General features: G+C 43.4%; 2 protein-coding genes across 4 annotated transcripts in view; one reads left to right on the top strand and one right to left on the bottom strand.

Annotated features, from left to right (window-relative positions):
* Positions 1-527: 527 nt before the first annotated feature.
* LOC138980237 (uncharacterized) lies at positions 528-7,348 on the bottom strand. 2 transcript variants are annotated; one of them, XM_070353083.1, is made up of 3 exons: positions 7,282-7,348; positions 4,161-5,276; positions 528-3,314 (listed from the first exon to the last, which is right to left on the bottom strand). In XM_070353083.1, the coding sequence occupies exons 2-3, from the start codon at positions 5,054-5,056 to the stop codon at positions 2,486-2,488; spliced, it is 1,725 nt and encodes a 574-aa protein (XP_070209184.1). In that variant the 5' UTR covers positions 5,057-5,276; positions 7,282-7,348; the 3' UTR covers positions 528-2,485. The 2 variants fall into 2 exon arrangements, with proteins under 2 accessions (XP_070209184.1, XP_070209185.1); XM_070353084.1 differs by lacking the exon at positions 7,282-7,348 and adding an exon at positions 5,597-7,061.
* A 216-nt stretch (positions 7,349-7,564) lies between these two features.
* LOC138980596 (uncharacterized) overlaps positions 7,565-16,440 on the top strand; it is a 56,648-nt gene continuing 47,772 nt past the window's right edge. The window contains exons 1-3 of one of the 2 annotated variants that reach the window (XM_070353503.1): positions 7,565-7,642; positions 11,205-11,774; positions 15,348-15,456. In XM_070353503.1, the coding sequence (XP_070209604.1) occupies positions 11,270-11,774; positions 15,348-15,456 (614 nt within the window). In that variant the 5' untranslated portion in view covers positions 7,565-7,642; positions 11,205-11,269. Of the gene's footprint in view, positions 7,643-11,204; positions 11,823-15,347; positions 15,457-16,440 lie in introns of both variants that reach the window. The other variant, XM_070353502.1, reaches the window with a different exon arrangement.

Below are 16,440 nucleotides of genomic sequence, written 5' to 3'. Positions count from 1 at the left end.
TGGTGTTCTATACATTCCTGTGTGACTGGAACAAATTAGCATTGCCATCCTGTATGTGATGGTTAAATGCTACGGGTTGATTAAAATCAAAAGAAGCAGTATTTGTAAACCTTGCTAAAACTTGTGCACATGCAATGGTTTGTTTGTTTCCTTAACGCCCAGCCGACCACAAAGAGCCTTATCAGGGCGGTGCTGCTTTGACATATAACGTGCGCCACACACAAGACAGAAGTCGCAGCACAGGCTTCGTGTCTCACCCAGTCACATTATTCTGACACCGGACCAACCAGTCCTAGCACTAACCCCATAATGCCAGACGCCACTAGATTGCCAATTTTAAAGTCTTAGGTATGACCCGGCCGGGGTTCGAACCCACGACCTCCCGATCACGGGGCGGACGCCTTACCACTAGGCCAACCGTGCCGGTGTGTGTGCACAATGGATCCACATTGTAGTGTACAGTGTCTAGAAAAGTTCAAACACGTTTGATCACACAACTGATTGCATACGAACACTGGTTTGTCATTTCATTTTTATGTAAATTCTTCTGAACAGCATTCTGTAAAAAAAAAGCATAAAAACCATGAAAAATAGAAGAATCATATATCATAGAAAAGAGCCCTTGACGGAATAGAAATTATTTCTGGAGTTTGTCTATTGAACACTCACACACACACACAACCACAAACACACATAAACACACACACAATTGAACTTTAAATAGACATAAGATATAAGATTTATTTCAACCATGTGCATTACACAGGAATATATCTTGGTTTGAGTTCATTCAATACATAGTACATTCAAACACAACAACCAAACAAACAGAACTGCATACACACACTCACTTATACCCACAGGCACACACACACACACACACTCTACATAATACCGCATTCACATCTTGTCCACTTCACATAAAATACTCTACAAGTCTGTACAACCTGAATGGCAGCAAACTGACATGACTACACAACACACTCTATGTAAATGCTCATGTGCACACCGGATTAAGACGCCAAGCACCTATATGCATAGAACCTACTGGACAGGAGAGAATACCGTACTCACATTCTTCAACATACACTCCATGATCTGACCGCAAAAACGGGACTGTAATGTCACTAATTTGCAACCTAATAGACGGCTTCCATTAGGCACTACCCATTATTTCAGTATGCCATGCTGACAAGCTCATGGAACATTACATGGTCAAAATTTCTCTTTGTTGCACTTGTACGGCCTCATCTGGAATTTGCAAATGTGGTGTGGAGTCCTCGACTCGAGAAAGATAGAAATCTGATTGAAAGTGTGTTAAGAAGAGCCACGAAGTGTATCCCAGGGTTGAAGACCTTGAGTTACGAAGAGCGTTTGAGAGTCTTGAAAGTTCCAAGCATGTGCTATAGGCGTATCCGGGGAGACATGATTGAAGCATACAAATTCATGCATGGATACTACGATTGCAAGAACCCACTGGAGCTGAATAGCCTGTGTAATACCCGTGGACATCAGTTCAAGCTCAAGAAGAAACAATGCAGAACAGCTCTCCGACAATCTTTCTTCACGAACAGAATCATAGACACATGGAACTCCTTGGACAAGAATGTGGCAGAAGCGCTGACAATGAACAGTTTCAAAAATCGCTTGCACAATGCACTGAAAGACTATATGTATAGCCCAAATGTCAGTATGCCCGGCTCTCACTACAAATTCCCACCAGCCAAGAAAAAGTTGATAGAATAGGCCACGGTCAAAAGATCGTGTAGGTTACCTAGCTCAAAGTTAGGCTAGGATAGCAACTGATCAAAAGATCAGACAAAGGCTCAACAGCCTAAGTACCACTACCAGTCTGTCAACATATCATATCATATCATATCATCAAAATGATGAAGAACAAAACGAATTAAACCACGCCCCTTATTTCGTGTCCAATCAACAATTACGTAGTTTTCTTTTACATTGATTCTGAACCTGTCGCTCTCTCTCTCTCGGCCAAGAAAAAGCAAAGCAATGTAAATGCATGCTCAGCATGGTTCACGCTGTGAAGATGTGTGAGAACATTTCAGCATTACTATCCATAATATTCGTTTCATTATTGACTTGTACGATCCACTGGTCTGTAAGGCTGGGGGTTGAGCATGATTTTGCTTACCTTATTATTGAATGAGGTGGGCGGGGATGTAGCTCAGTCGGTAGCGCGCTGGATTTGTATCCAGTTGGCCGCTGTCAGCGTGAGTTCGTCCATTGCCCAACTTTTGAAAGATTATCTTTGTAAACAAACAAATGAACGATGACATAATTTGAACTACGCAGTGCGTATGGACAACCCATTGGGAATTATGTAAGGAATTTTACGCTGTTTATCCCTATTCGGATAGCGTGGGTACAAACACATTAGTCAGTACATGTACCACAAACAACAGCAACAGAAATTTCAGGAAGAAAAATACATCAGACACAAAAAAACACTCTCCAGTCTATCCTAATAACTTCCAAATCCGTACTTCAAAATAAACTTCCTCTCAGTCAACAGAAGCTCTCTCACAAGGTCTTGCTCAGACAAACCAAACGACCTGAGAAGAGCCCAGCGCGACCGTAACCTCTCCGGGCTATAATGCAGCAGTAGCCCATGCTGAAGAATAGCTTCCGATGACACCCTAATCTCCTTCTGCAAAACGTCGAGGCAACTCTTCAACTTGTTCGAGGTCATGTTTGCCACGAGGACGTTTTTTCTCAACATGTCTGTGAGCTGTGCTTCGGTGCATTGCAGCCTATCCATCAGTAACTCTCGTTCGTCAGCGTATCCTTCGAGCGCGTTCGCGTTACGTGTCCACGAAGCCAAGCTCGCGCTGAAATGCTCTTCAGAGTTGGTGAGGATGTAGGCAAGAAGATCCAGCTTGAAGACGCCTGCTGCCCGCACCCTCTGCACTCTCTCCCTGGCCTCTTCCGGCGGACATTTTAGCATCAGAACATCTTCACGAATTTCGGGGATACTCAAGCCAGCATGCTGCAGAAAATCCACCATTTCTTTCAACCTGCTTGGAGGTAGTGTCAGCAAAAATTCGTAATTGTTCTTCTCCCCAAGAGCTTCCACCTCTTCCTGTGTCCACTCGAGTAGATCGGCGACGAAACTGGCCTGGCTCATGTGACAACCCATGACCTCCACCTGTTGATGGTAGTGACTCATGCGTGACCGGAACTGAGCGTCAGAAAGCACCAGCAGCCTAAGGAAGCGTCTGTAACGCTTTACCGGTTCCATGTCCTGCAAGCGGGTGTAGAAGACCAGCAGACTTCTTGAGAACACTTGATAGCTGCAACAAATTGCATGAATTAAAATAATTAAGGGATACGAGGGAAAATATTTTGGTTACAAGCCCTTGTTCACAAGAGACCAAAATAACTCAGATTAACTTAAATAACTGGACATTTATTACGATTTAAATGAGAATAACAGACAAACGTTTTGGGGAAAATCGTTTTGCGTGTAACTTTGGTAATACATTTACCAAATAAGTTACAGCTGGGAAAAATTTAACAGTTTAACATCAAAACATGTGCTCCAATTAGACAGTAATTATGATTATGTGCTCTAAATATAACCAAGCCAGTGGCCTGAAACCTGCTCAGTAACTCTCTATGTCTGAAAGCCACAATGAGACTTCTTTATGAAACATGTGTTTAAGAAAAAGCAGATATTGTTAGAAAATAAAACTTCAGCTTGACTGGCTAAAACAATGGGACAGTCACATCAGGTCCGACAATGCCAGAACTTGTTAACATAGCGACGGGCGCAATGCCCAAGTGGATACGACGCCGGCCTCCCAAGCGGGCGGTCGTGGGTTCGAACCCCAGCCGCGCCTGTTGGGTTAAGGGTGGAGATTTTTCCGATCTCCCAAGTCAACTTAATTCATGTGCTGACCTGCTAGTGACTTATCCCCCTGCATGTGTACACGCAAGCACAAGACCAAGTGCGCACGGAAAAGATCCTGTAATCCATGTCAGAGTAAGGTGAGTTATAGAAACACAAAAATACCCAGCATGCATCCCCTGAAAGCGGCATATGGCTGCCTAAATGGCAGGGTAAAAACAGTCATACTAGTAAAAACTGGGAGTTTCAATCCATGAACAAAGAAGAAGTTTACATAGCAACAACTCACTTGCTTATGATTTCTCCGGGCTGAAACCCATTTTTTAGCAGCAGCTTCATCTTCATGATGACTTCATGTTTGGAGTACTTGGTCACCAGTCGCGTGTCACGACGAACCATATCTCTCATTTCCGTTTCGCTGCACCCCAAGACCTGTGAAAACTCCTGAATGATCACTGCATATTCTTCCAAGACTTCGTTGATCTCCTCAGTGTGCGCTAGTGGAATTCTCTTCCTGGAAATGCTGTCGCTGGAATGGCGAACAGGTGTGTGTCGAAAAGTCTGGCACCAAGAGTGTATACCTGTCGTGTTGGTAGCAGGTGTTACACAGGTGTGGAAGAGTCTTTTTACAGGCGCTGAACAGATGTTACGTTGAGGGCCACAGGCATACTTTCCAGAAGCAAAGCCAGCCCAGAACAATGTTGTATTACCTGTAGCATGATGCTCACCAGAATGTGTGAACTTCACAGTTCCTGAATGACCTTCGTATTTTGCATATTCGTTGTCATGTTTAATTCCACCTGGAAATGAACAACTCTGATCATGTACTTCTACCACAGCAGAATCAGTACGTTCTTCAGGTGAATTGCTATTAATGCATCTCTGTCTTCCGTCATCCTCCACATCGGTGAGCGTAAATGCCGAAGGAAACAGTTCAGTGCATCCCTGAGAACTAAGTGCACAATTTTCTGAAGGTACCCCGTTGATTTCAAGTTGTTCTCTGTTTCTTCTCTGCTGAGAATGTTGTTGGTCACAATTGAGTGACACTGACAGAGGCTGGAATAATTTTAATTGATTGTTGAACAATTTTGACAATCTCAGGTAAGCGTCCCAATCACTTCTCGTTAAAACTGAGCTTACCCAGTGTGCTATGTGAAAAAATCCTTTCACTGTTCTTGGTGCCATGTTAATATTCCTGGGCTGAACACCGCCACTTGAATGGACTCTCTCACATGAGAAAACTATTAGTCTCAATGATGATCTATATTCACCCAAAGCGTGAAGCTAATACTGTGTAATAGTTCAATAGTGACACAGCTCGGTATTTCAGGTACACACCAAGCCAACACAACACCAGGAAGACGGTAGCTGCATCAGTGCCCACTCCTTGGTTCTTGTCTGTGCTCTGCATCAAAACAAAACAAAATATCAGAATTAATTAAGTTAGTGACAATAGACATTACAGCAAAACATGCCAGAACAATCAAATACTGCAATTGTTTTTAGTTATAACCCCCCCCCCCAAAAAAAAGGAAAAAAAGACAGACGCAAACAAAATCAAACAACTGGATGAAAGCTAGAGTATACATGTTCAAGTAAATTATCAAAACTACCCATGTACTGTAGAAAACTAAATATCAGATATGCCAAGTATTACACACGTACACACATACACAAAGTCAAAGAAAGAGAGAGAGAGAATTGCCCCAAAATATCCAGTCTCACTTGCTGTATTACTTTTGACCTTTTTGTCTTTAAAGGGCAAGAGCAGATCGTTTGGGGAACTGTATGTCATTTTCTTCAGAATGATGGGCTGTCCTCTCGTCTTACACCTGACAGTGACTTTGTCACCAGACTCCTGCATTTTGATGTGAACGAGGTGTGCCAAGTAGTTTTCTTCTTGAGGCGACAACGGTGCTTGTATTTCTTGTATGTCGCGCAGTGACTGCTTTTGTCTGAATTGAACCAAAGAATTTGCAGCGTCAGCTGGAATGCCCGGAGGCGAAGATTTGGATACTATTGGTGAAGTCTGCAGGTCAACTGGTGCAGTGTCAGCTAGAATGCCCGGAGGCGAAGATTTGGGTACTATTGGTGAAGTCTGTATGTCAACTGGAATGCCCGGAGGTGAAGATTTGGATACTATTGGTGAAGTCTGCAAGTCACCTGGTGCAGCGTCAGCTAGAATGCCTGGAGGCGAAGATTTGGGTACTATTGGTGAAGTCTGTATGTCAACTGGAATGCCCGGAGGCGAAGATTTGAGTACTATTGGTGAAGTCTGCATGTCAACTGTTTTCTGCCTTTTTTGTGGTGTTGACATACAATTCGATGTGGTTGGCAACAGCGCAGTGGAGATACTGTCAAGAGTCACGCCATGATCACTTTCTGTCATATTTATTTTACATGCTCCTGATATCACTTTCTTGGGTCTTCCAGCTTTGCAATGAGAGTTAAAATGACAACAAGCAGCACATTCACTCAAAGGTTTATTGGCATTAAACGCAGTCCACACTTGTTTCATTTTGTTAATATCACAAGCGGCATTCTCTGTAGAAGTGTTACATGTTGAGGCAGAACCGGAAGCTTCATGTTTACATCTCCAAAGTCTCTTGTAGCACTTGATGCACATCCCTGTAGGATGTTTCCCGTCTTCATCACTTGAAATATCCAGCGAATGGTGTGTGTGCAAATCAGCTGCATATTTTTCACACTTGCTCACATACCTTTTTTGTTGTTGTCTTTTAACTACTCTTTCACCACAAATTCTACACAAAGAGTTCACACGACGACAATGTTCTTGTAAAGAATGAATCGATTCCATGATGAAATAACATAAAGTACACCTTTATCTGAAGTAGAACTACAGTTTCAACCCCATGCTGGCTACCTCTTTGGATCTGGATCATACACAAGCATACATGTCCAAACCATCAAAAAACCAGACGTAGGAAAAAATGCATAAGCGCCACGTAAAAACACAAGTTGTAGAAGATCCATGCTACAGTAAACAATCTCACAGCCCCCGCGATACAGACAAAACTAGTGCTGATATTAAGTATGATAGATAGCACGTAACGCACACTCCAGAATAAAAGTTAGCATCCAGAAGCGGAGATCGAGAAACTGTTATAAACCAGCGGCATCTCACTGCCAGCCACAAGCACAGCAAGTACAAAGAAGTGGCTGTCTGTTGCCCACAGCGCGGGGTAAGTCTGGAATGCCAGAAACTAGGTCAGAAGAGGCAGGGTCAGGCAGGTTGTGCGCTGAACGAAAGCGCAAAGGGGGGATTAAAAATTCGGTCTGGTTTGAAAGCCTGGGTGAAAAATCTGTTATCTTCCCAGCTAAATAATACAGAACGCAATCATTTCATCATCGCAAACGAACAACAACAACAAAATAATAATAAAACTAACCGTGACTGAGGCATGAAACCAAAAGTAAGCGAGCATAACCTCCCCTCTCCTGAAGGGAAACAACTCTGGTAGTACAGCAGTTCACATATAAATCGCTTTTTGATTCCCTTTTTTAATATTTTTATTAGCGTTTGAACTGATGTAATATGTTTTCGAAAAACAGTGTTTCTGTTATGGTTTTTGATTCCATTTTCAACCTCGAAAACTTTGGGTGCAAAGGTCACCGGAAGTTTATTGTGCTGAAAGAGAGCGAAAGTTGCAGGAGTCAGTGCTGCAGGTGCTGTCCAGGTCATAAACGTTCTTATTGTTAGCATTTTTGACAATGGTTTAGGTTGGCTGCATTACCCGGTACCTTTGAATGGTAAGGGGGCAATTGCTTCTTTGAAACTTTTTTTGTGCATACTTGAGGGGAACAAATCCATCTTTAGTTTAATCAATGTGCAAACCTGGTAAAAGCAAATCGCCGGGACAGCTAAACCCTGCAACTGGTAGGACGGGCGCAATGACCTAGTGAATAAGACGCCGGCCTTCCAAGCGGAAGGTCGATTGTTCAATCCCGGCCGCGCTTGGTGGCCTAAGGGTGGAGATTTTTCCGCCGATCTCCCAGGTCAACTTATGTGCAGACCTGCTATATAAACTTTATTAGTGGCTTACCCCCCCCCCCCCCCCCCCCCCCAAGGGGTAATCAATCAATCAATCAATGAGGCTTATATCGCGCATATTCCGTGGGTACAGTTATAGGCTCTCTGCAGTGATGCCGTGTGAGATGAAATTTTATACGGCCAGTCAGGGATGTCGTTAGGCGTCGGACATCGGACATATAACGATGAAAATCCCCAAATGTCCGATTCACATTGCCGCATGTCGGTCAGATGTCCTATCGTTTTAGCCTGAGCGTGGTCATTGTCCGATATGTACTCCATTCCTTCGGACAGCGCGATATTCGTTAATTTTCATTTCAAGATACAAATCTTCCAAAAGACCGAACGCTCTCGTGTTCAGCTGACACTGAAGTTGTCAGTGCCGCGTGCGGATCTTTTCTTTTGTCGGGAATTCCCGAACCGTTTGCGGTATGCGCCGTTTGGGTATAACCGTCTCGGTGCAGCGCACTGATCTAAAAATAGTGGATTCTTTTTAGATCAGTGCATGCTACAGGAGTACGGGAGACAACTCCAACTGACTAAATTTGTAGTCTGCTTTTGTTTTCGATACGAGACGAAGCACTGAATTATGCCGCTGAAAAAAAACACTAAAGCCTGCAAAAGATCAGCATTAGATCAAACCGATCATTTTGTTTGTCAACTTTTATCCAAATCATGCAGTATTTAATCAAAGTACGAGCTCTGAAGTTGTTCATGTTGGTTTCTTTTTTGTGGTTTCTTTGAAACAAAATACAACATCATTTATACGCACACTGTGTTGATGTATTTACTATATTATGTGTGTGTTCTACAGCGCGCGCGCGTGGGTGTGTGTGTGTGCGTGTGTGTGTGGGCGCATGACTTTGGAACAATTCCATGGAATGTGTTATAAGCTGTTTGGCGCAAAATCATAATGTCCTATTACACTTTCTGAAAGCGGTCAAATGTCCTATTGATGCTGAAGAACTCAGGACATTTGTCCTATAGGTATGAATTTGTAGCAACATCCCTGGCCAGTAGATTGCAGCCATGTCGGCGCATATTTACCTTTCACGGCCTTATTCCAAGTCGCACGGGTATGGTAGACAATTATTAACTGTGCCTAAGCAATTTTGCCAGGAAAGACCCTTTTGTCAATCGTGGGATCTTTAACGTGCACACCCAATGTAGTATACACGGGGGGTGGTTCGGACACCGAAGAGAGTCTGCACACAAAGTTGACTCTGTGAAATAAATTTCCGCCGAACCTGGGATCGCCCTCACGCTGACAGCGGCCAACTGAATACAATTCCAGCGCGCTACCGACTGAGCTATATCCCCGCCCCGCCGTAAAAGAAAGAGCAAGAAAAACATGGTACAGAGATGGAATTTTGATTTTAATGTATAAATGAAATTTGATATATTTCCCAAATAAATTTCAAATCATATCCGAAACAAGGCATTGAGAAACTGACGGGCGCAGTTGCGTGGTGGTAAGACGTCAGCCTTCTAATCGGGAGGTCGGGAGTTCGAATCGCGGTCGCTGCCGCCTGGTGGGTTAAGTGTGGAGATTTTTCCGATCTCCCAGGTCAACTTATGTGCAGACCTGCTAGTGACTGAACCCCCTTCGTGTGTACACGCAAGCACAAGACCAAGTGTGCACGAAAAAGATCCTGTGATCCATGTCAGAGTTCGGTGGGTTATGGAAACACGAAAATATTCAGCATGCCTACTCAACGAAAGCGAAGTGAAGCTGACTATGCTCTCAGATTATAGTTTGGGGAACCCAAATGGGCAAACGAGCTCACACATAACCAGAAAATTCTGGAATGCTGAAGAAGAAGATATATTTCCCAAATAAGTTTAAAATCATATCCAAAACAAGGCATTGAGGAACCCGGATGGGACGCTCTATATATTGGCAGAGCTGTGGAGAAGCGCTATATGTAAATGTTCCATTATTATTATTATTACTATTATCTATATATATATACGACTTGTGTCTGTCTGTCTGTCTGTGTGTGTGTGTATGTGTGTTGTGTAATCGCCATGCACGGCCAAAGTTCTCGATGGATCTGCTTTAAATTTGGTGTCCATATTCAGATACACCCCGCACAAAATCTGGTCGATGAGATATTTCAATACGTGCTCTCAGCGCGCAGCGCAAACCGATTTTGGTTTTTTGGGGGGATCAACTACCATAACTCTTCCTTATCTTCTCCATGTTTTCAGCGTTTACCTCCCTTCCTTCGTATGGTGCACTATAGTATGAGGGGGCGGCATCTTCGGATATTCCCGGCGTTCTGTTACTATTTTTAGAAGGTCACCGCAGTGTCCAGAACGTAAATTGGACCCGTAAATTATCCTCACTGTAAAAGTGCAAAGGTCGAATCAATTTATAGCCACGTGAAAAATACACTGTCATCTATCTCTCTATATATACGGCTTCTCTGTGTTTGTGTGTGTGTGTGTGTGTGTCTCTCTATGTGGGCAACACCTGTGGATTGTTCAGTTCTGTTTGTGATGTGGTCTGGCGGCTTTTGTGTATTTGTATGTACTGGCCTTCCTTTGAGAAGCCATAACAGTTCAAAAGGGCTTAGAGATAAGCGCTAAATTGCTCAATCCTGTTTGAGTGGAGTTCGCCTCCAAAGGTGATTAACACGGTTACATTCGTCGACAAGGATGGGACTCGATATGGTCAGGAATGGCATTATGGCCACTAAATCATTTTTGTGCTGTTCCCATTCCACGAATCTGGGAGGGACCTAAGCTTGGCGGGTCCATTGTTCGGACCCGGCGAAGCCGGCGTACGGCTCTAAGTACTTCTTCCCGGCGAAGCCGGCTACCCGGCGAAGCGGGTATTCATCTAGTTATTATATATTGGCATCAGGGCCTATGGCATTTGTGAAAAAAGTTAACTATCTATATACTACTTAAGGCCTAAAAAAAAATAGGTGTGGTTACGGTAACCCGACCTACCCTATTTTTAGGGGCCGACCCTATAACTTTTTATTACATTTGTCAAACAAAAAAACCAAAAAAAAGTGCAGAAAACGCAATGAAAACGAAATCGCTCGAGTCGCACACTTATTTCCCTGTCAAGTAGGTTTAATTTGTACACATTAGAAAAAAAAGTTGAAAAAAAAAAAAGATTGCCTACCTTCCTACCCTATTTTTTTTGGCTATGTTACCGTAACCACACCTATTTTTTTTTTTGGCCTAACTACTACCCTAGCTGTTATATATATTCACTCATTCAGTGTTCCAATTTTAGAATAAAACGGAATCCTTTGATTGTTACAGGTCATCTGTGCAAGCAATATCTAATCTGTTCAACACACTCATCCAACCAGCAGCCAGGAAAGAAGATGTTGAGACATCCGAAGAACATCCACACTCTTTACACAAGATGTTATCAACATCCAGGTTTTTCTGGTCATCGGAGACTAACCCCGCTTGCATATCAGCACTGTTTGCTTCCATCTAGCGGTAACAATCTACCGATGTCCAAGGCAGCTAGAAACTTTTCTTCTGAAACCTTCAGACTCTTGAGGACAAATGTCTTCATTCACCAAAGCCAGCATAGCAGACCGTCTTCATGTGTAAGTGTCAAATCAAGTTTGGACAAACTGACAGCGAGAGATTTGATTCCAGGTGCAAGACATAGGATCATCCAAAAAGGAACAGGTGCTTCGATTTGCGGAGAGCTGGGCCCTTCAGTTTCAGCCAATGTACATCATCAGCTGACAAGAGCGTGTTTATCAGGTGCACAGGAAGCCAAGAAGATTGTGCCGGTGTTTCTTCAGCATTCAAGACAAGTGGGGAAAGAAATGAAGTTTGTGTCAAGGCTGTTTCATCATTCTTCCAGATCAGGTATGCCTGCTTCGTGCAGGTTTATGTCTACAGGTGCTGCATCTACAGGTAATGATAAATAATATATGAGGTTACAACACGAGTGGTTTTTTATATGGCTTGTATTTCAGTCAAGACCCAGCGGATGAATATCAAGGGACTCACGAGCCTCTGGCGTTATTCCCGCTGGGTCTTGACTGAAATACAAGCCATATAAAAAATCACGAGTGTTGTAACCTGTATATCCCATGAAGATCTAAAAGACAAAGTGTGACGGAAACATCAAGCTTTAGTTGTGTGTTCAGATGAGGCACAGGTCTCTGCACATACCTTATTCTAAACTAAAGGCACGTCTGTTGATCTATGTCAAGTCGGTACATAATGGTGGCTTGGTTGTCCCTGTCAATTGAAAGCCTCTTACACGGATTTGACTAAATACCTAGTGGTTACACACCCATCTCCTGATATTATGGACACCTTCATCGTCTATATGGCCTACTGCGCCGCAGAAGAGCTAGAAATAGTCGCAAAATGCATTAAACAGCTTTTCCAGAGAACAATCGTAGTCAATGATGTACCGATAAGGGCGTGTGTACCGAGCACGCCTGTAACTTCACATGAGCATAGCCTGAACATAGCAGTGCTGGTCGGACTAACTGTGTTTTTAACGATTGCTAGTTTGACTTCTGTTTTAGTTGAGAGCACGAGCACACACACTCAAACACACAGGGCTTGTCATGTTGATCACAAGAGAGAAATAGAACAGCAAATAACAGATTACGTCCCGGACACAATATCATCGATGAGATATTTCAACATGTGCTCTCAGCGCGCAGCGCTGAACCGATTTTGGTTTTTGTGTTCATTTCACCATTACAAGTAACTCTTCCTTATCTTCTCCAGTGTTTTGCGTTTATCTCCCTTCCTTCGTGTGGCTTCAATCCATATTCCCGTTTCTAAGTTACTATTTTTAGAATGTCACTGCGCTGTCCACAACGCTTCCCTTGCACCCGTAAGTTGTTCTTACTGTCAAAGTGAAAAGGTCGAATCAATTTATAGCCACGTGAAAAATACACTCTCACCTATCTCTATATATTTATAGATATAGATATACATATATATATACGGCTTATCTGTGTGTGTTTGTGTGTGTGTGTGGGCAAAAACCTGTGTATTGTTTGTGATGTGGTCTAGCGGCTTTTGTCTGTCTGTATGTTCTGGCATTTGAGAAGCCACAACAGATAATATAGGGCTAAGAAATAAGCTCTAAAATTCTCAATCCCGTTTGACAGGACTTCGCCTGCAAAGGTGATTGTGATGAACCGTCACGCTGTCTGTCTCTGTCTCGCTATTCCTCTAGCCGCGGTTATCTCCCTTCCTCCGTGTTGCAAAGCCGGGTCCCAGGCGCAGCCTGGTATTCGGCTCTACTTCTTCCCGGTGAAGCCGGTACCCGGCGAAGCGGGTAATCATCTAGTATATATTTATACTAGAATGAATACCCGCTTCGCCGGGTAGCCGGCTTCGCCGGGAAGAAGTACTTAGAGCCGTCCGAACTATGGACCCGCCAAGCTTAGGTCCCTCCCAGATTCGTGGAATGGGAACAGCACGAAAATGATTCAGTGGCCATAATGCCATTCCTGACCATATCGAGTCCCATCCTTGTCGACGAATGTAACCGTGTTAATCACCTTTGGAGGCGAACTCCACTCAAACAGGACTGAGCAAGTTATGGCTTCTCAAAGGAAGGCCAGTACATAAAATTACACAAAAGCCGCCAGACCACATCACAAACAGAACTGAAGAATGCACAGGTGTTGATTACATAGAGACACACACACTTACACACACACACACACAAACACAGAGAAGCCGTATCTATAGTGAGATAGATGACAGTGTATTTTTCGCGTGGCTATAAATTGATTCGACCTTTGCACTTTTACAGTGAGGATAATTTACGGGTCCAATTTACGTTCTGTACACTGCGTTGACCTTCTAAAAATAGGTAACAGTAACAGAACGCCGGGAATATCCGAAGACGCTCAGCGCAGTGGACAGCGCAGTGTAGTAACTTACAACTGAACGGGAAAGCCACACGAAGGAAGGGAGATAAACGCCAAACACTGGAGAAGATAAGGAAGAGTTACTTATAATGGTGAAATGAACCCAAAAACGAAAATGAGTTCAGCGCTGCGCGCTGAGAGCACGTGTTGAAATATCTCATCGATGATATTGTGTCCGGGGTGTAGCTGAATACGGTGTCCAAATTTGAAAAAGATCCACCGAGAACTTTGGCGTTGTGATGTGGTGTAGCGGCTATGGTGTGTCGGTATGGGGGCCCGGGTAAGCTGAGGTGGAACCAAAATAGCTGAGGTGGAACCAAAATCGGTTCCGCGCTGCGCGCTGAGAGCACGTGTTGAAATATCTCATCGATGAGGTTGTGTCCGGGGTCTGTCTGAATAAGCCCACCAAATTTGAAGCAGATCCATCGAGAACTTTGGCCGTGCATGGCGAATACACAAATACACAAACACACAGACACACAGACACACAGACACACAGACACAAGTCGTATATATATATAGATACAGTGAAGTCCAGATGTAGTGATAGCCCTCGGGACCAAATTTTTTTATCACTACATCCGTACTATCATTACCACCAGGACGTCCGGTTATAGTGATATTTTTGTAGGTTTTATCACTACATCCGGACGTCCGGTTATAGTGATATTTTTGTAGGTTTTATCACTACATCTGGACGTCCGGTTATAGTGATATTTTTGTAGGTTTTATTACTACATCCGGCCAATCGCTTGTAGTTGTAGTGATATCTTCAAAGCTTTTATTGCTACATGCGGCGGCACATTTGGTAAACTAGCCTCAAGGCAGTAAGAAGGTGATTTTGGAACCACTATTGATTTCGTTTTGTGACGTTTCTTCTGTCGTCTTTGTCAGCCTTGCAAATGTCCTGTGTTAACCTACCCCCGTCCTGGCAGTTCAACAGCCGGTGAGTGTGTGTGTGTGTGTGTGTGCGTGCTTGCGTGCGTGTGTGTGTGTGTTCAGTTTAGAGAGAGAGAGAGAAAGAGAGAGAGACTGAGAGAGAGAGAAGGGCCACTTAGAAATAAGGGTTAAATGAAAAATTGTCAGATCAATTTTCCGCTTCAGGGTAAGCACAGTGCGTGGCTGGCTTTTGCTCGCCATTTTGGTAAAGGGAGATTACTCTCGAACATTATCACTACAGCCGGACTTTAGCTTCCCCGGGACTTGAAAATAGTATCACTACAAGCGGACTATCACTATATCCGGACTGAAAAATATCACTACAACCGGACTAAGTTAACAAAGAACATGAACAACTGGGACCGGGACCCAGAAATTATATTACTAAAGCCGGACTATCACTATATGGGTCTATCACTACAGCCGGACTTCACTATATAATATGTGTATTTGTCTATGTGTGTTTGTGTGTATGGGCAAGTGGTACATCACAGTGTCATCACAAATTCCCAACCTTGGGCAATTAAAGATTCTGTATTCTAGCTGTTCTGTATTTTGTGTAATAAATATATTGATGCGCTTTATGATTCAGAACTGCGACTGTCAGAAGAAGTGCGAGAAGCATTGCACACTGGGAAACCTGTGGTAGCCCTGGAGAGTACGATCATCACTCATGGAATGCCGCACCCACACAATGAGCAGTAAGTTGAATTACGTTTTAAAAGTTAGCGCAGAATGTGAAGAAAAGTGCAGAATTGAGTGTGCTGTATCCACATCCTCATGTTTTTGAAGGTATACACAATCATCTTTGTGGTTTTAGCTTTCAGTAGAAGCTCCAAGCGAAACTGACAGCAGGTTGCATGACTACAGTTTATGATCGTAGAGATGCAAGTTTTTCAGTACTGCAAAAAATGCAATGGCTTTCCCCTCCGAGCAGGTATTGGTATTAGATATAAATGCAAGTGCCCACACACAGATACACACTCACAAACACACACACTTACGTCTCCGGCTCCTTTCTTTCTCTCCCCCCCCCCCCCCTCTCTCTCTATATATTTCTTCATTTCTCAGTCAGTCACACACACACACACACACACACACACACACACACACACACACACACACACACACACACACACACACACATGTCAAGGGGCACATATGGATACACACAGACTCTCTCTCTCTCTATCTCTCTCTCTCTCTCTCTCTCTCTCTCTCTCTCTCTCTCTCTCTCTCTCTCTCTCTCTCTCTCTCTCTCTCTCTCTTTCTCTCTTTTTATATTTAGTCAAGTTTTGACTAAATATTTTAACATCGAGGGGGAATCGAAACGAGGGTCGTGGTGTATGTGCGTGCGTGCGTGCGTGTGTGTGTGTGTGTGTGTGTGTGTGTGTGTAGAGCGATTCAGACTAAACTACTGGACCGATCTTTATGAAATTTGACATGAGAGTTCCTGGGTATGAAATCCCCGAACGTTTTTTTCATTTTTTTGATAAATGTCTTTGATGACGTCATATCCGGCTTTTCGTGAAAGTTGAGGCGGCACTGTCACGCCCTCATTTTTCAACCAAATTGGTTCAAATTTTGGTCAAGTAATCTTCGACGAAGCCCGGGGTTCGGTATTGCGTTTCAGCTTGGTGGCTTAAAAATTAATTAATGACTTTGGTCATTAAAAATCTGAAAAT

This window comes from Littorina saxatilis, linkage group LG11 (assembly GCF_037325665.1).
Source record: "Littorina saxatilis isolate snail1 linkage group LG11, US_GU_Lsax_2.0, whole genome shotgun sequence".
Lineage (NCBI taxonomy): Eukaryota > Metazoa > Mollusca > Gastropoda > Littorinimorpha > Littorinidae > Littorina > Littorina saxatilis.
Note: the sequence above shows the minus strand (reverse complement) of the source record. Positions and strands in the feature narration are given on the sequence as shown.

Coding starts and splice junctions, on each gene's coding strand:
- LOC138980237 (XM_070353083.1), bottom strand. CDS start 5,056: ATGGCACCAAGAACAGTGAAAGGATTTTTTCACATAGCACACTGGGTA. Junction 3,315..4,160: donor CCCGGAGAAATCATAAGCAA/GTGAGTTGTTGC, acceptor AATTTGTTGCAG/CTATCAAGTGTTCTCAAGAA.